Genomic DNA, 24,259 nt, shown 5'->3' on the forward strand with positions numbered 1-24,259 from the left:
GCAAAAAGGGAAACAGCCCACATGCCCGTTAATAGAAGAAGGATAATATACTGAAGAATAAATGCAAATAACAGAACATTATGCACCAGTGAAAATGAATGAACTACACCTATCATTATTTGCAACAATATAGATGAAGCTTAGGCATACAACATTGTTCTTCAATGTTTTTTCTTAAAAGCAAATTCCAGAGGATGGCACAGTTTCCTGTTCCTTTTACAGAGTTCAAAAATAACTAAAACGGAACAATTTCTCTATATTAAACTATGATTTTTAAAAGGTAAGGGAATACTAAATAGATCATTTAGGGTAGTGGTTGCCAAGGGATGAGGGAGAAGAAACACACAGTAGATGTATATTGCTATTAAAGTGCTGGTGTTCAGGTTGGGAGGAGGGTCATGATATTCATTATATTAGTAGTAGTAGTAATACTAAATATATTAACTAATTAACAGGCCATGCCTGCACCAGTGAGCAAGAGTCCCAGACCAGAGGTCAGGAAGAAGGCATTCTAGATTGAGCCCCATGCTTGTAAGCTGGGGATTTGGGGGAAAGTCATTCTGCCTCTCTGGCCCTCCATTTTTTCTTAGCTATAAAATCAAATCTCTGTACCACCTACAAGGCTAAGACAGAGAGTACATCACTGATACTAGGAGTAATAGCAGTTCTGGAGAATTTACTGTGTACTCTTCTAAATGCTTTGCACATATGAACACACAGTTTTCATAATGGCCCTCTGTTATCCTCACTTTATGGATAAGGAGGCCAAGGCCCAAAAGATTAAGTATCAATAACTTGCTCAGAGTCACAGAGGTAGGCAGTGGGAGAGCTGAGATTTGAACCCAGGCATCTGCTTCCAGGGACCAAACTCAACAGCCTCACTCACGATAAAATGACATTGAAGGAACTGAATGCACACGAGGAGAGGACTGTTGTCAGAACAGCTCTACTGGGTCCACAGAGCCCAAGGATAGTCACTCAACACAGAAACAAAGGGCAGCATGCTTCAAATGCATTTGGAAATGAACTTGCCTTCCCACACTCTTTCTACCAAAAAACAGTCCCTGGTTCTAGAATCCTGCTCTTTATGTCTCTGCCAAATCTTCTATTGCCTCAAGAGATACCCAGCCCCTCTGTCTTCCTAGAGGAGCCCTGACTGCCGCAGCCCCCCAGGAACAAATCCCATCCTTCTCTGAGTACCCATGTGTACTACTGAATACCCTGCCGGGGCCTCCCCAACCCTGCCTGGGGCATCCTTGATGTCCTCCACCTCTGCCATCCACAGGCTGAAGATACTGTGTCTCCTCCAGGTGGTTTTAGCCACCAGAACCAGCTGCTCCCTGGTGCTTCCCAGAATCTTCCCTATCCTAGAGGCCAGGCAGGGGAGCCCTGGGGCTGGGTACAGGATTGCCTGGAGTGTTCAAGGCAATCCATGGGGGCCATGGGAGGGTCTAGTCCAGGGCAGAGCAGGCATCTCAACCGGGATGTGCAGAATAAATGTATGGATGAATTGGTACAATATTAGATGCAAACCAGGTACTGTGGGTGACTGGGGGAAGAGGGTCAGTGACGGGGAGCAGTCAGGGAGGCTTCCTAGAGGAGGAGCCAGGAGAAGAGAAGACCTTCTAGGTAGAAATGCTGAAGCAAGCCAGGTGATGGGGGGATATGTAAAGGGACTGTTGAGAATGGGACAGAGAGCCATCAGTAGGTAGCCATCAGGAGGCAGGAGGTCCCTGAGGAGAGCTAAACTAAGAGACCCCAGCCAGCAAAACCAAGGCTCTGGCTCTGAAACCACACACCTATGGCCTCCCTGGCCCTTCTCTAGCCCCATAGGACCCACTTCCTCAACCCCATGTCTGACACACTGCCTCACACTTCCTCGGGACCCTGTGCAAATCACTGCACTGTCTCATTTCTCAGCAGGAATGAATTTCCCCACCCTCCAGACCCTGCTCACCATTTGCTTTGGTGGCACCCAGAGAGCAGACCAGATGAACCATCACTGGTACCAGGCATCCTGTCTGGCTTTATGCTGAAAAATGACCCACCCTCACAAGACTTTTTTTTTTTTTTGGTATCCTGCTGGAATTTGGGTCTTAGGAAATAATATCTAATATAGGAAAAATGGGTACTCAGAGGCAGGGGATGGAGAAACTGATCTCTAGGATCAAAGAAGATTACTGCAAGGGTAGGGTGGTCTCTCTATTGCCCTCGGCCCACAGACTATGATGCCTTGGCCCTGAGCACCCAGCCATCCCCCCAAACCTGGCCCCTTGCACTGGGAACCCACTCTAACTCCAGGCACGGGGGAGTACTGCCGCCTTGACCAAGCCCTACCCAAAGCCCACCTTACACTTAAACTGGCAGGGAGTGGGAGAGTGGGCGGAGACAACAAGAATACCACAAGGGGACCGCCCTCGCCTTTGCTAAGCCTCCTTCCAGGAGGGGCCGCTGGGTGCTGCCCAGCGCCCCTCTCTGGGTTCCGAGGAGTTCTTGGCCTCTCCCTCCTGCCCCCTAATCCCTGCCTCCCACCTCAGGCCATGGGGAGAAGGCAGGAAGGGCAGGCAAGAGCTGTCCCAGCAGACTGGGTACTGGTGCCTTCCCAGAGGTGTGAGCACTCTGCCCCTCCTGGCCACACAAGGACAAAGGGTCTGGGAGCAGCTGACCCTCCCTTCCCGCACAGCACTCCTCGCTGGGTGTGGGGAAGCCTGGATGCCCGGGCTTATTGCTCCCTGGGCATGGGAGGCACCGGTGCTGAAGCCATCGGCACAATGACCAGCAGGGCTGAGCCGGAGCCACGGGCCAGGCAGGGCTGCGCACCCTCCGGCCCCGAGAGCACAGGAGGGCTGAGGGAGGGCCGGCTGGCAGAGAAGGGGCTTGCCCAGATGGTACTGCCCCCACCTCAGGGCTTCCTGCCCTTCCACCCTCCAAGGCAGAGCTGCTGCCAACCTCCCAGATGCCCCAACTCCCCTACCCCAACCCCAGGACCTTTGAGAACAAAGAGGAGATGCCGGTACAACCAGGGCTAGATGGAGCTGGGCTGAGACTCAGGGCAAGAGACAGGAGGGGACTGCCCACTGGGCCTGGCCCCACCCCTCTTCTACGCGGGATCCGCCTGGAGGTGCCAGGGGAGTAGGAAGCCCACAGCCCACCTTACAGAGGTGGGGAGAGAGAAGGAGTCCCCTTCCTTCTCAGCCGGGTCCTACCTGCCACCAGCTGTGCTTCAGAATGAAAAGTGGGGCAGGGGGGAAGTGAGAAGCTGGGGCTGAAGACAAAGGGGAGGCTCCTCAATGGTTCCTGGGTCCCCCTCAACCCCAACTCCCTCTCCTCCATTCCTCTAACCCCCGGTTTCCCCTCTCCTCCCCCTCACGGGCAGGAGCTGGAAAGGGGCTGCTCCTAACCATTAGGGGAGCCAGGAGGCGCCCAGCCCCGTACCCGTGAAGAAACCTGGTCCCTGACCTGCATCCACCGGCATCCACAGGGGTGCCTGGAGCAGATTTGGGCTGCCTGGGGGTGTCTGGGGTCTATGGTAAGAGGCAGTCACCCAATGCTGAGCAGGGGGCTTACCTGCCAGGACGCCCAGTGCTCAGGATGGGAGGAGGGTCAGAGGACGAGCAGGACGGGGACCCCTCCCCAGCTCCGGGGTCCCAGCTAGCCAACCTGGAATCTGTTGCGGTGGGAGGAGCGGGAAAGCTTCATTTCTGAGGCTTCAGGGGGGCGGTCAGATCTGAGACCCCGAAGCGGGTCTGGGAGACGCCAGGGTGCCCCACAGACCCAAGAGGGCACAGCCCGGGCCGACGGCGGCCCCCAGGGGCGCTCGCCGCGGGGCTGCCTACTCGGGGCTGGGCCTCGGCCGCCGGGCTCACCTGCATTTCGGGCGCGCCGTCCGTCCGCTCGGCTCGGTCACCAATCGCATGTCTTCCTTGCCGGGCCCCAGCCCCTGCCCAGCCCCCTCCTCCGTCTCCTCCTCCTTGCCCGACACCTCCGCCCGGCAGTCCGCGCGCCCTCGCGGGGCTAGCCGTCCGTCTGTCTGCCCCACGCGGGCGGGAGCCAAGCCGGGGCCGGGCAAGGGCCCGGCAGTGGGGTGGCGGGAGGCCGCGGCCCCCGCGGGCGGAAGGGCGGGTGCGCTCAGAACGCGCGACGCGGGCTCTACGAGTCTAGTTCTGCGCCCCGGGCTGGCCTGGAGCCGCCGCCGCCGCCGCCACCTCTGCCGCTGGGGCCGGGGTCGAGGCCGGGCGCGCTCCGCAGCGGGGCCGGGGCCAGGGCTGAGGCCGGCGGGCAGCGGCCGCGCATGCTGCTAGGAGCCCCGCGTCTGGAGAGGAGCCGGAGCGGCGCGGGTGGGGACTCCGCGCGCTCCGGGACCGGGACCACGACCCGCCGCCGCCGCCGCCTGCGCTGTTGCCGGCCGCCCGCTCCGGCTCCCGCGCCGGCTCCCGCCCGGGCTCCGCGCTCTGCCGCGGCGCGGGGAGGGAGCGCGAGCAGCGAGGAGCGAGCCAGGGAGGGAGGAGGGACCGAGGGAGGGAGAGAGTGAGCGGCGGGAGCCGGGCGGGGGAGGAGAAGGCGCGGCCGCAAAACCTAGGGAGGGGGGAGGTAAGGTGGGGAGCTCGGCTCCTTTCAGAGAAGGGGGCGGAGAGCGAGGAGCGCCCCGACCACCGCCCTGCTTGGATGGGGCAGCGAAACTGGCAAGGGGGAGCGAGCTAGGGACGCGTCAGCCTTGGGCTGGGGGACGGGGGTTGGGGGGGGGGGGAGTTGCGGAGGCGGGCAGCGTCCCCGTGCTCCAGCCCAGCATACGGCCGCGCCCCTCACGGTCCAGGCCAGCGGGCCCCGGGGAGTCCCATCTGTGGTCCTCTTGGGTATGTGTGCGCACCCTCGCGTGTGGCTACTTGCGTGTACTTGGGAGCGCGTGAGTGTGTTCACACGTGTTCACTGGGGTCATTGCACACTGCCATGGGGAACCGACACACGCACGTGAACCCGCAAGGTTCCCCCAGACCAGGGTTGTTTGGAGGACGGCGTGGGAAGGATCAGGCCAGGAGCCTCAGTCCTGCCTGCGCCTTGTCCCCTCTTCTCGGAATTGTCTGCGCATCCCCGGAGAACCTACATCCTGGCGGCCGGGAAGCTCTGGGAGACCCGGGAGAAGGCGCTCTAGCCCCGCGGCTCTACGAGGAGCTAGGTCTCGCGCCCTCTTTTGCAGCCTGGGTCCCCGCCCAGCCTGTCTTCCTGTCCAGCAGAGGGCAGCAGACCGCTGGGCCGCGGGCACTGCACCCAAAGACCAGCAGAGGGCAACGCCGAGCCTCAGGCTTGTCTTGGCTGTTCCCCGTACTGCTCCCCAAAGGTCCAGGGGATCCTGAGTTGAGGCGCATTCTCGAATAGGCCCAAGGAATGGGACCACTCCTCAAAGATCCAGGTCCTCCTCGACCGGCAGATACAGAGAATCGGCTGGTGGAAGTGTCTAGGGAAAGCCTGTAGAGTGGGCTACGACCCTTGGGACCTCACCTCCTTCCCCATAGATCCTGACATTCACTGCAATTACCTGTCTAGCACGGTAGGGCCACCAGTGTCCCCCTACTCCCAGCACCATCTTGCTTCTCCACTGTTCAGCCTCACACACAGCCCAGAGAGTTGCACAGACCTGTTCTAGCTAAACAGAGTTTGGGTCCTTCTCAGGCTCACGGCCACACCACAGCTCTGCAGTCCTGTCTGCAGAACGATCTGCTGTATTCCGTGTCCATCCAAATCCTAAGCCTAGCTGAAGCCCCTCCTAGCAAGTGAGGACGCTGTGCTGTGCACTCTGCATTCATCCTCCAACAACCCTGGGAGGAGGCGCTGTGGTTCCCCCTGTGACATAAAGAAGGAAACCCAGGCTCAGAGAGGTTCTGTCATTTCCGTGCGGACGAACAGCTAGTGAAGCCCGGAAAGGGAATCTGAATCGCCTTCCGGGGCTCCGAGTAAACCAGCAGGGGGCAGGCTCGGCAGAGGGACCTACAAAAGGCGGGAGGGGAAGAGAGGAAGCGACACATGAGTCGCCGCCTTCCCTTCAACAGCCCAGCAGGCGACTCCCCGGCCCCTCGACTCTGTGCCGCCTGGACCCCTGTCCCAGGCTCCCCAGCTCCCCCACCTCGGCTGTTTGTGAGTTACCCGCGAGCTCCCGCCTCCCGCGCCGCCTCCTCCCACAAGCCCGACAGGAATAGACGCGCTCTAGCTCCTGCGTAAAGGCTCTGCCAGGCACCCGGCGGGCGCTCAGACCCGCTGCGGGGCGGGGGCGGGGGCGGGGGCTATTCCTGGTGCGGCGACTGACGCAGACACCGCGCGGCCAAGGCTTCTATCCGCCCCCGACTCACCTGCTCCCCGCCTCAGTGATCTCGACGGGGAAATGGGGGAGAGCCCACCGCTCCCGCCCCACCCCGCAGGTACTGGCTGAGAAAGTTGGTGTCCTGGGATGAGGTCTTCTGGGGCCCACAATTGTCCCTCTAAACCTTGGAGGCAGCAGGGACGAAGAAAGTGCTGTATATCTCGGAGAAACTGCCCCCAAAGTCTTAGTTCTCCACGTGAACAGTATCCAAGCCTTTTACCCCTCCGTTTCGCTCAAAGAACTGACCCCTCCCAGCAGTCCTTATCTTATTTCACCAGTGGAAATGATGAGGAAGGGGAGGCTCTGGGGGGAAGTATTTAGAAAAAGACATTATTGAAGGTCTAGCCTGGACCTGGTGAGAGTACACACCCCTGGCTTTGTCACCAGAGACCCTATGGGGTAGGGGGACTGTCACTGGGAACAGGTATCTTTCCGCTCCTATCTCGTGGGGTGATCCCCAACACAGTCCTCTTAAGGACCAAGACCAGGAAGAATGTGGATTAGGAAGGCCCAGAGACCATGCCCTGTAGCTTTAGCTGAACAGTGTTCACCCGCACCTCCAAGCCTTGGTCCTTACTGGCCCACCTGCTTGGCATGCCCTATCCCTGGTTCCCACCTGCATTGCAAGACCACACTAAGACCATTTGCTTCTATTCCTCTCCTCCTCTGGCTAAAATGCCCTTAGAGGCATGAGTCCAGTCTCCTCCCTCTCTGTCCTCAGGCTAGGAGCTCCCAAGAGCAGGCCTGAGACAGCATATCTTACGGGTGGGCACACAGCAGATCTCAGCTTCGGGGTGAAAACTTGGCAAGTCCAAGTCACGCAGGAATTGATGGCTGGAAGGGGTCAGCCTGCTGATGCCTGAGTGCTCCCAGCAAAGTGGAGAAGCTGGGGATTTGTCAGGGGACTCAGGAGGAGGGGCAGGGCCTCTAACATTTATAGAGCTCCTACTGTGACCCAGGGTCTGCTGTACTTTATCTCACTTCAAGATGGAGATTGCTATCCCCATTGTACAGATGAAAAAACAGGCTCTGGGAGGGCTGGTCACTTGACCAGGTTTATTCTGTATAAGAAGTAGAGCTGGGCTTTGAAGCTTTGTGTGTGTGATGTCAGAGCACAAGCTCTGCTCTCCCCACTCTGGGAAGCTGAGCAGACAGGACCTAGTCCCCCGTGGCACAGGCAGGAATGGGTGGCACATATTGGTCTGCCAGCACGCCTGCTTTGTGCTGGTCCTGCCCACTTGCATCCCAGCAGCTCTCAGGGTTTTACGATGATGATTATTTCTGAAGGCACTTGAAATTAATGACAGCTCTAAAATGGCTGGGACAGTGGAGTCATTGCTGAGACCTCTAATTAGTAAGAAAAACGGAGGAGACCAGGAGCTGGGGAGGCAGGTGGGGGCTGGGCAAGTGGCACTGGGCATGAAGCAGGGCTGGGGAAGTGGTTTGGAGCCAGCTCCTAGCCGGAGGTCCCTGTGGAGCAGGTGGACACTGTATCCCATTTGAGGCCACAAATTTGATTCTGAGCACTCATTCATTTGCTGTGTCACCTTGGAGGGAGTCATCGCCCTCTCTGGGTGCACGTCTCCCCAATTACGCAATAAGGAGTTGACCTGGGGGGGTCTCTAAGTTTGAGGGGTTCTATGGGAAGAGTGGAATGAAGCTGTAAGAGGGGGCTCCTTGAAAGACGACCCTGAGTCCCTGGAAGGCTGAAGCCCAGAAGGTAGGGGGCCCTGTAGCCTCCAGGAGCCACCTAGAAAGCCTTCCATGTTGGGATTGCCAAGGCTGCTGGTGTAATGAAGTCCTGAAGACTCAGGCTGGAGAGAAGTGGATCAGGAAGTGGCAGAAAATCCATAGGTCAGAGCCCTGTGCTGGAGCAGCTATGGAGGGGGTGAGGGATGGGGTGACACCTGAGGGGGCTGGCAGGAAAGTTCTCTTTAGGAGGTAGGCCCGGAGCTGGGACCAGGGCTAAGACCTTCCTGCTCTCTCCTCAGCCCTTCCCTAAGAGCCAGAAGGGACTCGGGGACTCCAGGGTCCCACCTAGACACGTAACAGAAGATCTGGCTGAGGTACCTAAAAGGGAAAGGACTTACTCAAGGTCACTTGTCCAGGTGCGCCCTAGCTCTCTGTCCTGCCTGGGGCAGCTGGCACGCAGGGAACTTATTTATACAGTGGCTGGCTCTGTTGGATGAGGAGATGTGCTGGCTGACACGGAGGGACACCCACCGTGGGTAGAGGCTGAGGCCAAGACTCCAAGGGCAGGAATGTGAAAAGCCCACCCTCCCTTCCTTGGGGCATCCTCTTATTTATCATTAACAGCTTTCCTAGATCCTTAGACCTGAGACCATTTCCTTGAATCCTTTCACCCACTCCCCTTCCAAGGCAGGGCACTATGTGGCCCCCTCCTTCCAGAAGCCTGCTCTGAGCCCCTCTGTCTCCTTCTCTGAGCTGGCCTTTGTATCCTTGGGCACCTCTCTAAGCCTCAGTCCCTCCTCTGTAAGACTGGGCGGATCAGTAGGACCATTTCATGGGCTGGTGTGAGGATCTCATGACAATACGCAGATACCCAAATCCGCAGACGTCCAAGTCCCTTACAGCTGGCCTTCTGAGTCTGTGGATGCAACCTGTGGATACGGAGGACTGAATGCACACCCTGTACTTGCCGCTGGGCCTGGCACTCAGTAGGTGGTTGATAAATTTAGGTACTTTTGATAGTTATTATACATACTGTTATGGCTGTGCTTTGCCTCCTGACCCTGCAGCACGTCCTCTGTAAAGACAGGGGCCTACCTTCCTCCTGACCCTTCAGCCCATCCTCTGTAAAGACTGGTCTACCCTAAGGTTCCTTTCACATTCCCATCAGGAGAAGCCTGGGCCGAGTTCCTTATTCTCCGAGAATCAGGAACACCCTGAAAGCAGAGATTGATCTTGTGTCTCCTCCAGTTTCCTCAGAGAGCCTGAAGCCCGGATTCCAGAGAGTCTGGGGTGTGCAAATTACACTCAACTGAAATCCATTCATCAGGAAGAAGCCATGGGTTCCTCTGGAGAAGGGGGCCAAGGCATGGAGCGGGGTGGGCATGGATACTCTTGAATCCCCAATTCTCACCTCCCCTCATCTCAGGGGCCTCCATAACCCACACCTCCTTTGGAAATATTCCAGCATCGGCGACATTCACTTATCTAGAAACAATGTGGGCAGCAGCCTCCACTAGTTGGAATTGCACTGAGAATTGGGGGAGGCCAAAGCCTCCTGGGGAGCCCACAGCAGCCCACGGCAGGAGCCCACGGCAGGGATGAGGTCCTGGGACTGCCCCTCCTCAGTCTGCTGAGCTTGGCGCCTGGCTGCTGCATCCATAATGACTGAGATGCAGGAAATCTGTCTGAGGCCAGTCGGTGAAGGGGCTCGTCAGTCCACCCTGAAGTCCCTCCAGGGGAATAACTCATGTTCCTGACCTTGAAGTTAGCTCTCCTTGAGAACACAGGGAAGCCATGCACTCCATTAAACACACACACACACAAACACACACACACGATATCCAAATGATTAAATTGAGAGCAAAAACAAAAAGCAAATATAAAAAGTAGTTTGTATAAAGGGGCACTCCCTGGCTCTTTGGGAATCTAGGCTCCAGGCTTGGCAGAGCGACTTCTCCCAAGAGCCTGGGCTTGGCTGTCCCCACGGATCATGTCAGGGGGAACTCGAGCTAATGTGTGTAAACAGACAGCACTATTAGCAAATCCATTTATTAAGCACTTGTCTTGAGTTCTGTTGTGCAGGAGACTTGTTTATTAACTTAAGTCGGAACCTGTTATTAACTTAAGCCAAAGGCAGCATGGCAGCTCGGAAGACATCCAGCCCCAGAGCCAGGCAGCCTTGAGTTCTGGTCCTGGCTCTGTCTCTAATCGCTGTGTGATCCTGGGCAAGTCACTTTGCTTCTGTGAGCTTCAGCTGCCCTGTGATAGGCAGCTCCTAATGTCCCCCAATGGTCCCTGTATTCTGGTATTCCCCAGTCCTTGTGCAGTCTCCTCCCCTTGATTGTGGGCTGGACTAACTGACCCACTTCTAGTGAACAGAATATGGCCGAAGGGATGGGATGTCACTTCTGAGATTAGGTTACAGAAAGACTGTGGCTTCCATCTTGGGTACCCTCTGTCCATCACTTGCTTATTCACTATGAAAAAGGCCAGCTGCCATGTTATAGCTGTCCTGCTGAGAAGTGTAAATGGAATGAAACTGATGTCTCTAACCTAACACTCCAGGAGGGCCTGAGACTTGCCAATAGCCACACAAGTAAGCTTGAAAGCAGACCCTCCCCAAGTCCAACCTTGAGATGACTGATGCTCTGGCGGACATTGTATCCTTGTGAGAGATTGTATCCTTGTGTGTGAGAGACCTTGAGCCAGAGGTACCCAACTAAGGCTCACCTGGATTCTTGACCTACAGAAACTGTGAGAAAATAAATTATTTGTTGTTTTAAACCTCTGTGTTTTGGAATGATTTGTTATGCAGCAAGTGGAGATAACTAATACATGCTTCATCTGTCAAGTGGGCATACAAATTCCTTCCTCCCAATATGGCTGGGGGCATTGAGATAATGCAGGAAAAGTGCCTGCTGCCAATCGAGGTGAAGGATGACACAGCAACCAGGTGGTTATCTAATACAGTTGAGGAGATGCACGTTCTGTGACCCAACAATCCCCTCCTGGGTATACAGCCTGGAGAAGCACTTCACAGAAGACAAGCACAAGAATGATCCTAAGGGCAGTGTTTGTAATAGTGAAGAATCGGGAATCCCCTGAAGGCCCATTACAGGTAGCAGGCATGAACAGAGTGTGGTATACCATGAGTGGAATACTATGCAGCGTTCAAAGTGGACAAGCTAGAGCCACATGTGTCAGTGTGGGTACGCTCACAAACACAATGTTGAGGAAAGAAATCAAAGATGGTACCACTTATAGAAGGTTTAAAAACAAGCCCCAAACCCTGTAAGTGATGTATGGATACCTCTATATATTTTTAAAAGCATAAACACACACATAAGGATGATCAAGTCTGACTCCAGGGGAGTGTTACCTCCAGGGAGGAAGCCAAGGGAGGTGTAGAGTTGGCCTGAACCCCATACTGACCACTTACCATGAGCACAGTGGATCTAAGTCACTCACTGAATCCTTTCCACAACCCCATGGGGTCCATTCTATTATTCTGTCATCTTACAGAGGGGAACACTGAGGCACAAGGTCCTCAGGGAGATTTTCCTGGAGTCCAGTGGGACACCAGGACTTGGTTCCTCACTTTGTCACTAAACGGAGGGAGGCCACATTACCTCTCAGGCCTCAGTCTGTTCTGTAGCTTGGGAGAGACTTGCCCTCTGCCTCCCCCTTCCTAGGTGTGGATTGAGATGTTGGGAAAGTCTTGATTAGTCAATCTGAAATATTTGCAGAAGCCCCCATGAACCAAGTCTGGGGCTGGCTAGGAGAGACTAAAAACAAGGAGGTGTGGATAAGAGGGGGCTTCCCAGGTGGCACAGTGGTAAAGAAGCCACCTGCCAATGCAGGAGATGCAGGTTCAATCCCTGGGTCAGGAAGATTCCCTGGAGTAGGAAATGGCGACCCACTCCAGTATCCTTGCCTGGAAAATTCCATAAGCAGAGTCCCCCTAGCAGACCACAGTCCATGGAGTTGCAAAGAGTCGGATGTGACTAAGCACACATGTATGCACATGGACAAAAGGAGGTGTGAAGAATATGGTTCCATTCAACACAATTCAGTTCCGTTCAATTTTGCACAGACTTCATTCACAGACAATTGTTGAAGTTAAGGAATATTGCTTGAACACCTACAATATGCTGGGCCCTATATTAGGTGCTTTCCTAAATTAGCTCATGCAAGCCTCAACCACAACCCAGGAAGGTAGGAACTATCATCCCCATATAATCAAGGGGGTGAGCAACTTCCCCAGACCACACAGTAGAACTGGGATTATCAGGATTTGTCCTCCCTCCACCCTTGACCTGCCCTCTGTTTGGTGTTAGGGGCATAGATGGGAAGGGTCCAGGCCTCATTGCCCTCTGGGGATCCTGGCCCCGACCAGGAAGGTCTGGAGGAGTTGGGAGGAGAGAGAGATGTGTGTGGCTGGGGCAATCAGGACAGGTTTCCTGGAGGAGAGGGAGGGACAGTTGCTTCAATGGGCTCATTAATGGTGAAACAGGTGAAGGCATTCATCCGTCCATTCTCCCATTCATATCCTCAGTTAATGCTACAGCTTTCTCTGTGCACCAGAGCCCATGATCTCCTGCACAGGACAGCACAGCGCCATCTAGACTGAGGTGAGGGACGCATGGGGTGTCGTGCACACACAGAGCAGGGGCTAGGGAGGCGGGATAGATAACCAGGAGGTGGTGATAGCTGAGCTGAATTCCAAAACGTAAGGGGTCAACCGGCAGACAGAAGGTGGGGGATGGGACTCCAACAGAGAACACCAGGGGCAAAGGCAGGGCCCTGGGGCAGTGGGGACAGACAGCCGACCCCATGGAAGCCAACAATGACCAAGGCGGTTCCAGCTCAGCTGAGAAGGGGCTGGGGGGCTGAGGCCGCCACCATCTCTCTACCAGGTAGGGACAGTGTCCGCGTGCTGGGTTCTCTAACCAGCTGGGTCCCCATGCCAGCTCAGCCCTATTGGGCAGGCAGGGCCCCTCTCCAGAGGGATTAAGAGCAGGCGAGTACGAACCATAACGGTGCATGTAATTATGTGCAAAAATGAAGGAGAGCGTCTTAATAATTGATGGTGGGAGAGAGTAAATATCAGCAGAGGAACCCGGCTGTATCGCCACCCCGTCCCGTCTGGCTGGGACCCAGGGCAGCGCCTGGCCGCTAATATGCCCATAAATTATTGAAGTTATAAAGAAGAAAGCAGGTGTCATGTCGCACCCATAACAGCTTGTTAGCTAAGACTAACGAAGGGGCAGCCTGCCGCTTGGCATCGTGTGGGCTCCCCCAATGGCCTCCCTGATTGCAGAGGGAAGATGGATGACGGTGGGTGTGGAGAGAGAGGAGGAGAGACTGGCCGCCCCCTCCCTGCCCCCATCCAGCATCCTGACCCACTGTGGAGTCAGGTGGTCCTGGGAAAGAGAGGAGGCCCACAGACGTAAAGAGCCCCAAACGGGCTGTGAACTCCCCTCACTGCAATGTACAAGCAGAGGCTGGACCAAATGTCCAGAGGGCACAGAGGAGCCAGAACTCTGAGGTCCTGCACAGTCTGACACACTGAGGCTGACTGGGGTTACTGGGAAGAACCGGATGCTAGGGCCAGACACGCAGGGTTCACATCACAGGAGAGCCACCTGCTGGCTGTGTGACCTCGGACAAGTCACCCACCCTCTCTGGGCCACTTCCCATTCACACTACCTGGGTCTAGCCATGCCTGTCTTGGAGGATTGTGAGGAGGATCCTAGGAGCATATGTATGTGATACTCTGGGTGTGCATAGGAGCCCCCTCTACCTCCCTCGTCCACCCCCACCCTCACAGGGGCTTCTAATTAGATCAGGCCTAATGAGGCTTCCCTCTGCCAGGCTCTGTTTATGCTTCATTTAAGGCCTGCAGGACATTAGGAGGAAGAGAGAGACAGCTGAGGAGGGGAAAGGAGTCCAGCTGCCAGGGCTTGGCCACCCCAGGCTCCACCACACACAGGGCATCCCCGCCCCAGGGAACAGAGGAAGAAGATGGGGGATACTCTGGAGCCAGAGAGAGAGAGAGAGACCTCGGGGTGGAGAGGGGAGTGGGAGGGTAGGAGGGAGGTTGGGAAGGCAAGCATTTTGGCTCCTGGATGATAAAGAGCTTGAACCTCACTGTCTCTCAGGCTGGGAGACCTGTGGTCTCTAGAATGCTTTCCTCCAGGGGGTGCAGCCAGTCAGCCTGAGTGGGGCACTTGGGTACCCATGTTGTGGTCAGCTCTGCGAAGGGCCACACAAGACAAGAGGGCCTCCTTCCTGGGCCTAGGGAGGGTGCCCAGGAGAGGCAGCCAGATCCCCCTCCATAACCTGCATGAGACCACACAGGGAGCTAAGGGCAGGCCTGACACCTGGGCTTGGCTTCCAGCAGCAGAAATACCCCCAGGAAAGCATTCCTTCTGTCTGTGGTTTCCTTCTTCTGGGGGAAAGAAAGGAATCCTGATAGTTTCTATCAGTTATGCTTTGGGCTGGGCCTCTCCTCCAGGGGTCCCCTCTGCACCCCTTATCTGGTGCAGGACTGCTCTGTCCCACCATGGCCTTCTTTGCAGATGCATAGAGGCATCATCACTGCCCAAGGTCACACAGCAAGTCAATACTGATGCCTAGAGCCAGGCCCTCCTGCCTCTTCCCACACCTGCTGGGCTCAGCCCTGGAGGAAGTGGGAGGCTTGAACTGTCACACTGGCTGCTGGGCACTGTGCTGTGACTGTTGGGATGTGAACACTCTGACAGCCATTGTGGTGTGGGGTTCCCAGGAGCACTCCTCCTGCCTGAGGACTCCCAGCCCCAGGCACCTGCTTATCTACCTACCACCTGCCCAGTGGGATGACAGCCAGTTGGCCTGGACAGAGAGGAATGGAGACATTTTGGAGGGACGGCTCTTGGGGCTGGGTGCTCACTCAGAACCTAAGGACACCTCTCCCTACCCCTGCCAGGAGAGGGAACATCTTTTGCCCAGGATCACAAAAGTCAGATGTGGGGGAGCTGGAACATGTCTATCTGGTTTCAAAGTCTGCACCAAACTAAAAAGGCAGAGCATATAGAAGGTGCATAGAGTGGTTACAGGCTGGTGTGCACTTTTGGGGGGGGTGGGTTGATCAGGTCAGCCCCTCATGGCTCCTGGAGATCCACACTGGTCCCTCCTTGACCGCTAGAGGGTCTGTCGCTCTATCTCTGTCTCTCTCTCCATCTCTCTGGCTTACTCTCCTTCTCTCAGAGGGTCAGGGAGAGAAAGGCAGGCCAGACTCCTGGGCCAGTGACAGGTGGACCTGACCATGCCCCTTGGATGGCGCTGGGAGCTGAGGAGTGGAGAGTAGGGAGGTTGCCTGGTCTGGATCGGTGGGGGAGAATAGGGCTGTCCAGGGGGTCAGGGGAAACACAGGGCCCTGGGGGTAGGACTGAGGGCTGGGCAACCCTTGAAGGTGAGAAGGACCCTCTCTCCTCCCTTAGCTAGGTCAGACCTTGATAAGGACTGCTGGACTATCAGCAATCGTCAGGTTACACGGAGGGGAAGAGAGGCTCGTTGCGGAAGGCTGGAGGGTGGACACATAGGGAGGACAGGAGCCTCAGGTCCATGGCACCTCCTCGGGTCTCTCCTGGTGACGTGAGCTGCACCCCCTTTCCTGCCATTCTTGAGTGTGCTGTCCACCAGTCATAGCACTGACGTCAGGGAGGCTGGGCCCCTGGGAGGATGCACCCCAAGCTCCATGGTTGAGTGTTTCCATCCCAAGAGGAGCCACAGCTCTGGCCCAGAGGCAGCTAGGACCAGAGGAAGATCACAGGCAGGGATGTGAGAAACCCAGGCATCCTTTCTGAGAGTCTGGACCACCCACGGCAAGACCCCTGGGCCTTTTGCCCTCTTGTCTCCTCTCCCTCTAGTATGAGATTGGGCAAGCGGATGATGTATCTGCAAACAGGGATATGGGTGAGTGTGATGAGTGGGATAACCTTCTGGAACAAGGAGCCCTCTGGGCAGAGCACTTAGGCAAGTCCTTTCACCTGCTCCAAAGTATTGTGAGGATTTAATGACATAACCCATTCAGAGCCCTGGAATAGGACCCAGCGCCACGATCGGCCTTCAAGAGAGTGCACCGCTGTGATCATGAGTCTAGTTGGTGCGGCAATGTCTGCTCTGTGTGTGTATCCAGTTTTTTGTGCTATGGTCTTATCATCATCATTATTATAACAGTGCTATGTTGCAAATCTGTTTGTGTCATTGTTGAACGTGATGTGTCATTTCGGTCACGTATGTCAGGGTTAAGTGACCTGAACAGGACTTTTCTGCATCTCCCCATTTTCAAAGCCCCGTCAGTCCACAGATGGAAAACCCAAGTCCCCATTCAGGATTTCCAGCTGTGCTGGAGAGGAGCAAACTGTGGTCTACACCTAGATCATGTCCACCCTCTCAATCCCCTCTCTGCCCATGTTGTCCTAGAAGCCCACCTCCCCCAACTGGCTGACAAGAGCCTGAAGGGCAGATGAGTGAGGGGCGCACCCTGGTTCCAGGAGTTCCAAAAGCAGACCTGAGTACCTATCTGCCCCTTCCGGGCCTGCTACCTAATATGGCATTTCTATAACCAGTGAAATGAGGGTGGCACTGATAGACATATGAATGACACCAGGAGGGCAAGAAAGAACCCAGCACAGGAGAGGGGCCCCAAAGCACGGCTGAGGCCTGGTTGACTTCTCACTGGTCACTCCTGAAGCTGGTGGACACAATGCTGGACGGTACCCTCAATTCCTTCAGCAACATGTACAGAGGGCACTACTGTGCCCATTTCACAGATGGGGAAACTGAGGCTCAGAAACAGGAAGTGACTTGTCCTAGTCAGTGGAGCCAGGAATAGCAGCCAGGTCTGGCCCTGCTGACAGTCACAGAGGTTTGGGAATGGAAGGAGGACACTCCAGTTGGAATCTTTTCCAAGGGATAAATGATGTGGCTCAGGGCAGCCTGAGGTGGAGACATCTAGAAGGCCCCAGACAAAGGGGGGCCCCCACACTGAACCAAAGCATGGGCTCATACACTCAGATGCAGTGTGTTCACACCACCTGCTGGGGTGTGAAAACCAGCCATAAATACCTGCATTGTCGTGGTGCTCATCAGGCAAGTGGGAAGAGAGGCCTGGTGTGCCCTCAGGAAATTTCCCAGTGACTCACAGACTTGTGGACCCCCCCCTCTTGGCACACCCAGACACTCCTTGCATAAGCACATCCCCTAAAACTGGCTAGTGGGGAGCCTCCTTCTCCCCCCCGCAACACTTCCCAACTCAGGGGACTGAGGGGTCCACAGGGCTGAGCGGAGGGTTGACCCCGAGGCCTGCTCTGTCTCACTGCCTCACTCCCCAGAGGCAGCCCAAGCAGCAGGTGGGGGTGGTACTCATCACCACACATCCCGCCAGTGCCCAGCGCTCTCTCCCCACCCTTGAACTTGGCAGGGACAGCTCCACATTTAGTTAACATGCTGGAGGAGTGTGTTGGGGTGGAGGGGTACCTGCACAGCTCATGGCTAAAGATAAATGCCAGCGAGCGTCTGAAGTGTGGGAAGCGCCGTGAACAATTTCAGGCCCTCCCATCCCCCGGCAGGTTGGTCCCTCCAGCTGCCTCCCTGGCTTTGCCCACACCTGCGCTCACTACACAGCTTCCCGGTCCCCCTAGAGAGCAGGCTCCAGACCCACTTTAGAAAGGCCAGCAGCCCTCCCTTAGCCATCAATTAGCTCTGGGAAATGGAGAGTGAAGAGAAGAATAGTTCAACATCTTGCTGCTAATTCTCCCCTCGTGGCGGACATTAGCCTGTCCTCCTCAGTGGATCCCAGGAGCACAGGATCCCAAAGGCCTCCCCCGACACTTCCTCTGCTGCAGGAGCCAGGAGGCCCCAGAAGAGCCTCAGCATGGCTGACGCATGAGTGCCTGAGCAAGCCTCAGTTTCCCCATCTGCAGATTGGGGATTCTGCCAAGCCTGCCTGCTTCATGGAGGGGACAGTGACACCAGAAGGGCCTTGGGGGTGTGACGGGGCGGACACCCATCTCCTGGAGGGGCAAATGTACCTACGCCCTCCGTAGTCAGTTAAGGCACAGCTGGTTCCTGTCTCTGCTTCAGCTACACGTCAGGGAAGCGTGTGTGAACCAGGGACCCCACCCAAACACATGGCCCCCACCGCTACTCCAGCACATGCCAGTGTGCCGGCGGACCCAGCACACGTGTACACAACGGCACACCCCAACCTCCACCCCTGGTATACATGCTGGCAAACTCTGGTTCTGTCCCCATAAGGAGTCCTGCTTCCCAGCGCCCTGTTGTCATGGCAACCAAGAGAGCTGAGTCGGGGGCAGGAATGAGGAAACAGGAGCCTGGGGGAGCAGACTGGGCTGCAACTCACAATCCATGGAGAGGTCAAGGACTCCTTCCCGCCTCTCACCTCTCTCTCAGCGCTCCCAATACAGGTCACACGGCTCTGAGCACATGGAGCCCAGGCAGAAACCTGCAGTTTCCCCCACACCCCGGTGGACCAGAGCAGAGCCCAGCGGGCCATCTCTCCTGGAAAGACCAGTAAAACCTACATTCAGGGCAGGGTCTGAGGGTCAGCCCCTGGCTCAGATATCTCCCCATGCTGAGCTGCCATGACCCTTCTCCGTCTCCATCCCCACCGCCTGCGGTTCAAGCATCGGGTGTCCTCCCTGGGGTCTCTGACTCTTCTCTGTCCTCAGGGGCACCCAGGAAGGGCAGGGACTTTGACAGTCACAAGAGATGGGGCTGGGATTGGCAGGCAGCCAGGTACGATGTGCTCCTCTAAATGAGGCCCAAAAGAGAGGCAGGCCCCACCACAGATGGTGGAGAAAAACAGAAATGCCTAATACTTCCTGGGCGTTTACTCTGTGCCAGGTACCAGGGCCCTCCTGTAATCTAGGCATTCACTTATTTCCCACTCTCAACAGCTCCAAGAGGAAGGTGCTCTGAGAGAGTCTCTGTCTTACAGGTGAAGACACAGAGGCACAGAGAAGCACAGTAATTTACCCAAGGTCATAGGGAAGGAAGTGGCACCCGGGGAACATTCCAGCATAGTGTGAAGACTGGGGAAGGCTCTCAGCTGGTTGGGTGTGTGGTGGGGGACCTGGAATTCATTTGTCTAACTGCCTATTTTACAGGTACTAATGCTGAAGCTGGGAGGAACGGTTCTCTTGTAGCCTCCCTCGTGGGAGTCTAGGGCCAGGTGGGCGCCTGGCTGAGAATCAAGGCCCCTGGAGCCTCCCAGACCAGGCCTCTGCTATGCCCCCTGTGCTGTCTTGCCCCCCACAGAAGGCACTAAGAAGCCAGAGCTGAAAGGGTTCCAGTTTGTCTGCCAGGGCACAAGCCAGTGGAGAGGCAGGCCCAGCTCACGAGAGGGTCTGACACAAGATGATCAGTGATCAGAGCAGGAAGGGAGGAGAGAAGAACCCCAGGGAAGGGAGGAAATCCCAGGGGTCTCCCTGGACGAGGCAGTCTTTCAGAAGTGGTAGGATCCTGACCTTTAGAGAATGGGACAGACATTCTAGGAGGAAGGAACAGTAGGTGCAAAGGTGTAAAGGTTGGACAAGGTGTACACAAGGCCCATGGAGTAGCCACAACTGCCCAGAATGAGGTCAGAGTCAGAATATGATCAGAGGCTGAGTAGGGGCCTGGGAATTCTTCTTCAAGTCCTTCCTCCTCAGCACTGAGGGCAATGTTTAACTCATTGATGAGATGTGTCCTTTTCTAAAAGGCCAAGGGGCCCAAGGGGCTCCCTGAAATTGAGCAGGAAGACTCACAAAAAAATCCCAGTGTTAGAGATCAGAGACGGCTTCTTCCATTAGAGCCTGTGCTGGGGCGATGACAGCCTCGCTGAAGGCCATTCCAGGCAGCCTGAGACAGGCACTGGCCAAGCCTCGGTCCCCTCTCTGCTGCCATGCCCCAAGCCCTCTCTCCTTTATCTGTTTCGCCTACCACTCCCTTCCATCCCCCCCCTCCCCTCTTTCCTTGTGTCTTTCTATCATTGTTCCTTTATTTTCAGCCCTCAGCACTTTTCCTGAAAAAGAACAGCTGGGCTGCTGGAGTCACAGAGGAAATATTTTTTTGACTACTTTGCAGATTCCCCTTCTCTATGAAAACTGACGCCACCATTGCTAACTGACAGGTGGACGCTGAGATATTTATTTCCTTGTCTCCTTCTTTCCTCTCCCTCTCTGGGCTCTGTTCCGGGGTATATGGGAAAGACAGGGAAGTCACACAGCAGTGGGAGGAAAAGGGTAGTAAGGGGTAGAACTTTGGCATCAGGTGGGCAACTGGGGCCCTCAGTAGGATCGTTAATCCCATTTTACAGATGAGGAGACTGAGCCCCAAGACCACCCAGATACAACAGTAATTACAGTACTAACACTAAACACAGAGCTGGCATTTAAGGAGCACTTGCTGCGTGCCAGGTACTGTGGTAGACCTTTCGCATGCAATGAACCAATGAGGCGGATATATTACCGAGCCCATTTTACAGAGGGGAAAACTGAGGCTCACAGGGAAGTCACTAGGCCAAGGCCACAGAGCTGGACCAGTAGAGTGGAATATCCCCCCATACAACCATGCCCATGTTCATTCTGCCAGCTGCAACCCCCTGTTGCCCTCCAGATGGCTGGTAGTGGGAGAATCAAGATTTGAAACCACATTTGTCTATGTTCTCATTCCAAAGCTGGACTCTACTCCATGCTGATTGCTGTTGCCAAGAAAACATTAGACAGAAGTTCTAATCAGAGAATGACCTGGCCTGATCCTGACCCCAGTCTGATTCCTGAGGCTAAGGGGTACAGACCTCCAGACCAAGCCTGGCTCAGCCTCTGACCTGCCCTCTCTGGACCTCAGAGACCCTGCTAAGTGGGGGAGACTGGAGAGGCTGAGCTCCAGGTAGCAACACAGGAACTGGGGCCGAGGGCCCCCAGGACCATGCTGAGCGATGCATGCCTCCTTCCCAAGGGTCCCTTTGCTCATCCTCTTCTCCAAGGCTGGAGAACACAGGCAGGCCCCTGCTCCTCTGGGATTCTAATCTGCTCCCTGTGGCCAAAAGACTCAAGGAGGGGACAACAGGAACCCTGGCCTGGGCCACAAACCTGCTGGTACACACCCCAGCAGCCATCAGAATCTTGCACACACACACCCTGGGGCACCCCTGTTAAGGCCAGGAGGCCTTCAGCTCTGTATGTGTTATTGTGGGTCCTGATCTGTGCACCCTCAAGTCCAAACTTAGGGACAGTGCCTTTAAGACTCATCCAAGGAATGACGATCAGTCCTGCAAGCTAAGAAAGGCTGTTTGGATCAGAGCTGGCAGTAATATAGGAGAGCAGCCTGTGTTATCTGCAAACCCGCGGCCCTCCTTGGCCGTCCAACATAAATGTGTTTAAATAGCAACACAGATGTACATGTCAATGGGAATGTTCTAAGCTAACGTGTGGCTCGTGTAAATGTTCATGACTTCAAAATAAACATGATAGGTGGCGATGCTGTGTTCAATGCACACATCCAGTCTTCGGTAAGAGAGAGGGCTTCGTGAAAAAAACGTCTAGTTGACGTGAGATGCACGTGTGGGACCAATGGTAATGCGTGTGTTCACACAGATGGACGGTTAAGGCAGATGGAGCGATCAGAGACGGAAATCATGGTAAGAAAGGGTGGTACCGTGAGAGCAAAGCCCCGGGGCACACTGGGGAAAGGAGAGAAGGGTTCCAAGTGGGGACGAGGGTGCAGAGAGAGGCTGGGCCAGTGGACTGTAGCCCTGGGGTCAGGGTGGAGAGCCTGCTCAGCTGGGGTCCAGACGTGGCTGGGGAAGGTCTCCAGCGGAAAACAGAAGCCAAGGGAGCCAGAGTGCACTGAGGGGACCTTGGAATCCATGTGCCCAGGTGGACCCTGGACCTGGCCTGGGCTCCCACAGGCTGCCCCTCAGAGAAGAGCAATTCCCAAGACTGCTCATGACCAGGCAAGCGAAACCACTCTACTAAAGGGAGAGTGGGGAGGATAAAAGGGGGGCATCCTTCCACCACCACCCCAACTCTATCATCCCAGGAGGTCGATGACAGAAAAATAAAACTAGACTGTCAAGAAGCCTTAGTTCCAGCCCTAATCAACCACCAGGTAACACTGGTCAATGGACCTAAGATCCCAAGTCTCGGTCTTCTCACATGAAAAATGGAGGTTGACAATTTATTTAAAATATCCAAAACAGGCAAATCTACAAAGCCAGAAATTAGATTAGTTATTGGTGAGAGACAGGGGTGTCAAAGGGAGTCAACAGATTTGTGGTTTCTTTTGGTAGGCGGGGGGGGGAGGGTCAAAGATGTTCTAAATTTAGTTTGTTGTGATGGTTGCCCAACTGTATGCAATACTAAAAGATATTTAATTGTATACTTTAGATGGGTGAATTTTATAATATATGAATTATATCTCCAGAATTCACATGCAGTAGTAAATAATTCACACACAGTAATTCACACATAATTCACACACGGTAGTAAAGAATATGCCTGACAATACAGGAGACGCAAGAGACATGGGTTCAATCCCTGGGTCAGGAAGATCCCTTGGAGAAGGAAACGGCAACCCAGTTCAGTACTTTTGCCTGGAGAAATCCCATGGACAGTGGAGCCTGGTGGGCTACAGTCCATGGGGTGGTGAAGAGTCAAACATGACTGGACACACACACAAAGATAGTTTAAAATTGATTGCATAAACAAATAAATGGACAAATTATTTCTAAAAACAATGTTATACATTGAATATATTTTGTAATAAATATACTAAAGAAAAAGAAAAACAATGGAGAGTGTGAAAATACCACCTGTGTGGCTCCCACATGAGATAGGGGCTTTGCCAACTGTAAAGTGATGCGCAATGTGAGGTGGAGGAGTCCTGGTCCCTGGGGCTTTGCTGTTGATTGACAAGCACCAGGGAGGCCAGTTTAATGTTTCCATGGTGTGTAAGCATGTGCACAGCATGTACACGCATGTGTGTTTGTATGTCTTTAAGGCCTGAGGCTCTCTGAGACTCTGCCACGGGGTTTTGAAGTGAGGGGGAAGAGAAGGAAGTAAAATTTCAGGATAATCTTAAAAGCGGGAAAAAAAAATTATTACGTGTCAAAAGGAGTGGAGAGGCTTAAATGGCTCCCAGGTGGGACACAGAATAAAACAGTCTTTGCTTTTATTTTTCGATTGTCTCCACGCAGGGAAGACAGGCAGAGGGTCGTCATAGCAACCCTGGGCATCCGGCAGGGGGCGGCCTGGACTCCGCAGGTTTGTCTGGGTTGAACAGGGTGAGTCAGCTCAGCAGACCCTGGAGGATGGGGCTGGGTCCAGCCCTGTACCTGTGTCCTAGAGGCCACCAGTTCCTCCTCTTCTGGGGGCCAGCACAATGGGAAAAGGACAGACAGGAGTTGCCTCATGGTGGGGCCAGTCCAGGTTCAGCCTGGGAGCTGAATCTGAAGGTGGAGAAGTCTCAGGATGGGGATGGGATGAGATGGGTGGCTGAAGGCTTGCCGGGGCAGTAAGGGAATCCTATGTGGTAGTTACAGAGGGGAGAGGCCATGCATGGCCAACAGATGATTGAACAAGGATTGGAATAAGTGTTGGAGGGTCCACCCTGGGTGCTGGAATGGACAGGTGGCTCTGTGTGGAATGGTGTGGAAGCTGGTGGCTCTCCCAACCACCCCTGAGCCTGTGTTAATGGAGAAGTTATCATTTTAGAGGCTAGGTCTAGAGTGAATTTGGCTCCAAAGGTAAGGGTCAGACAAGAGAGAAATGGGGAGAAGAAAAATCCTGATTGGAGGGACTTCCCTGGTAGTCCAGTGGATAAGACTCTGAACTCCTAATGCAGGGAGCCTGGGTTTGATCCCTGGTCAGAGAACTAGATCCCACATACATAGCAACTAAGACCCAGTACAACTAGATAAAATTTTTTCATTAAAAATGAAAAAAAAATCCTGATTGGAAAAAAAAAGTAGCTATGGAAGATTCATGCATCTGGGTACATACAGAGGCCACTTTTAATGGAAATTTGAATTGGGGGATAGAAAGAGTCCTACATTTGTGAAAAATAGCTGGGAGTTCACTGCCCCTTTCACTGTGTATTCCTAGCACTGACATTCAAGGAACACTTTTTGAATAAATGAATGAATGGCAGAGGTCTGACTGAATGGTG

At 54.7% G+C, this 24,259-nt stretch overlaps 1 protein-coding gene across 4 annotated transcripts in view; it reads right to left on the reverse strand.

Moving 5' to 3' along the window:
• Nucleotides 1-24,259, reverse strand: part of LINGO1 (leucine rich repeat and Ig domain containing 1) — an 84,622-nt gene that overhangs the window by 14,620 nt on the left and 45,743 nt on the right. Inside the window, exons 1-2 of one of the 4 annotated variants that reach the window (XM_059879332.1) lie at nt 3,867-4,439; nt 3,568-3,667 (exon numbers count right to left, since the gene is read on the reverse strand). The exons of 2 other annotated variants lie outside the window; for them this stretch is intronic. Coding sequence is in view for 1 of the 2 variants with exons in the window: in XM_002696672.7 (XP_002696718.2) it covers nt 3,867-3,872 (6 nt within the window). In the remaining variant the exon portion in view is untranslated. Of the gene's footprint in view, nt 1-3,567; nt 3,668-3,866; nt 4,440-24,259 lie in introns of those variants that run through there. One more of the 4 variants, XM_002696672.7, reaches the window with a different exon arrangement.

The sequence above is a fragment of the Bos taurus genome, chromosome 21 (genome assembly GCF_002263795.3).
Source record: "Bos taurus isolate L1 Dominette 01449 registration number 42190680 breed Hereford chromosome 21, ARS-UCD2.0, whole genome shotgun sequence".
Lineage (NCBI taxonomy): Eukaryota > Metazoa > Chordata > Mammalia > Artiodactyla > Bovidae > Bos > Bos taurus.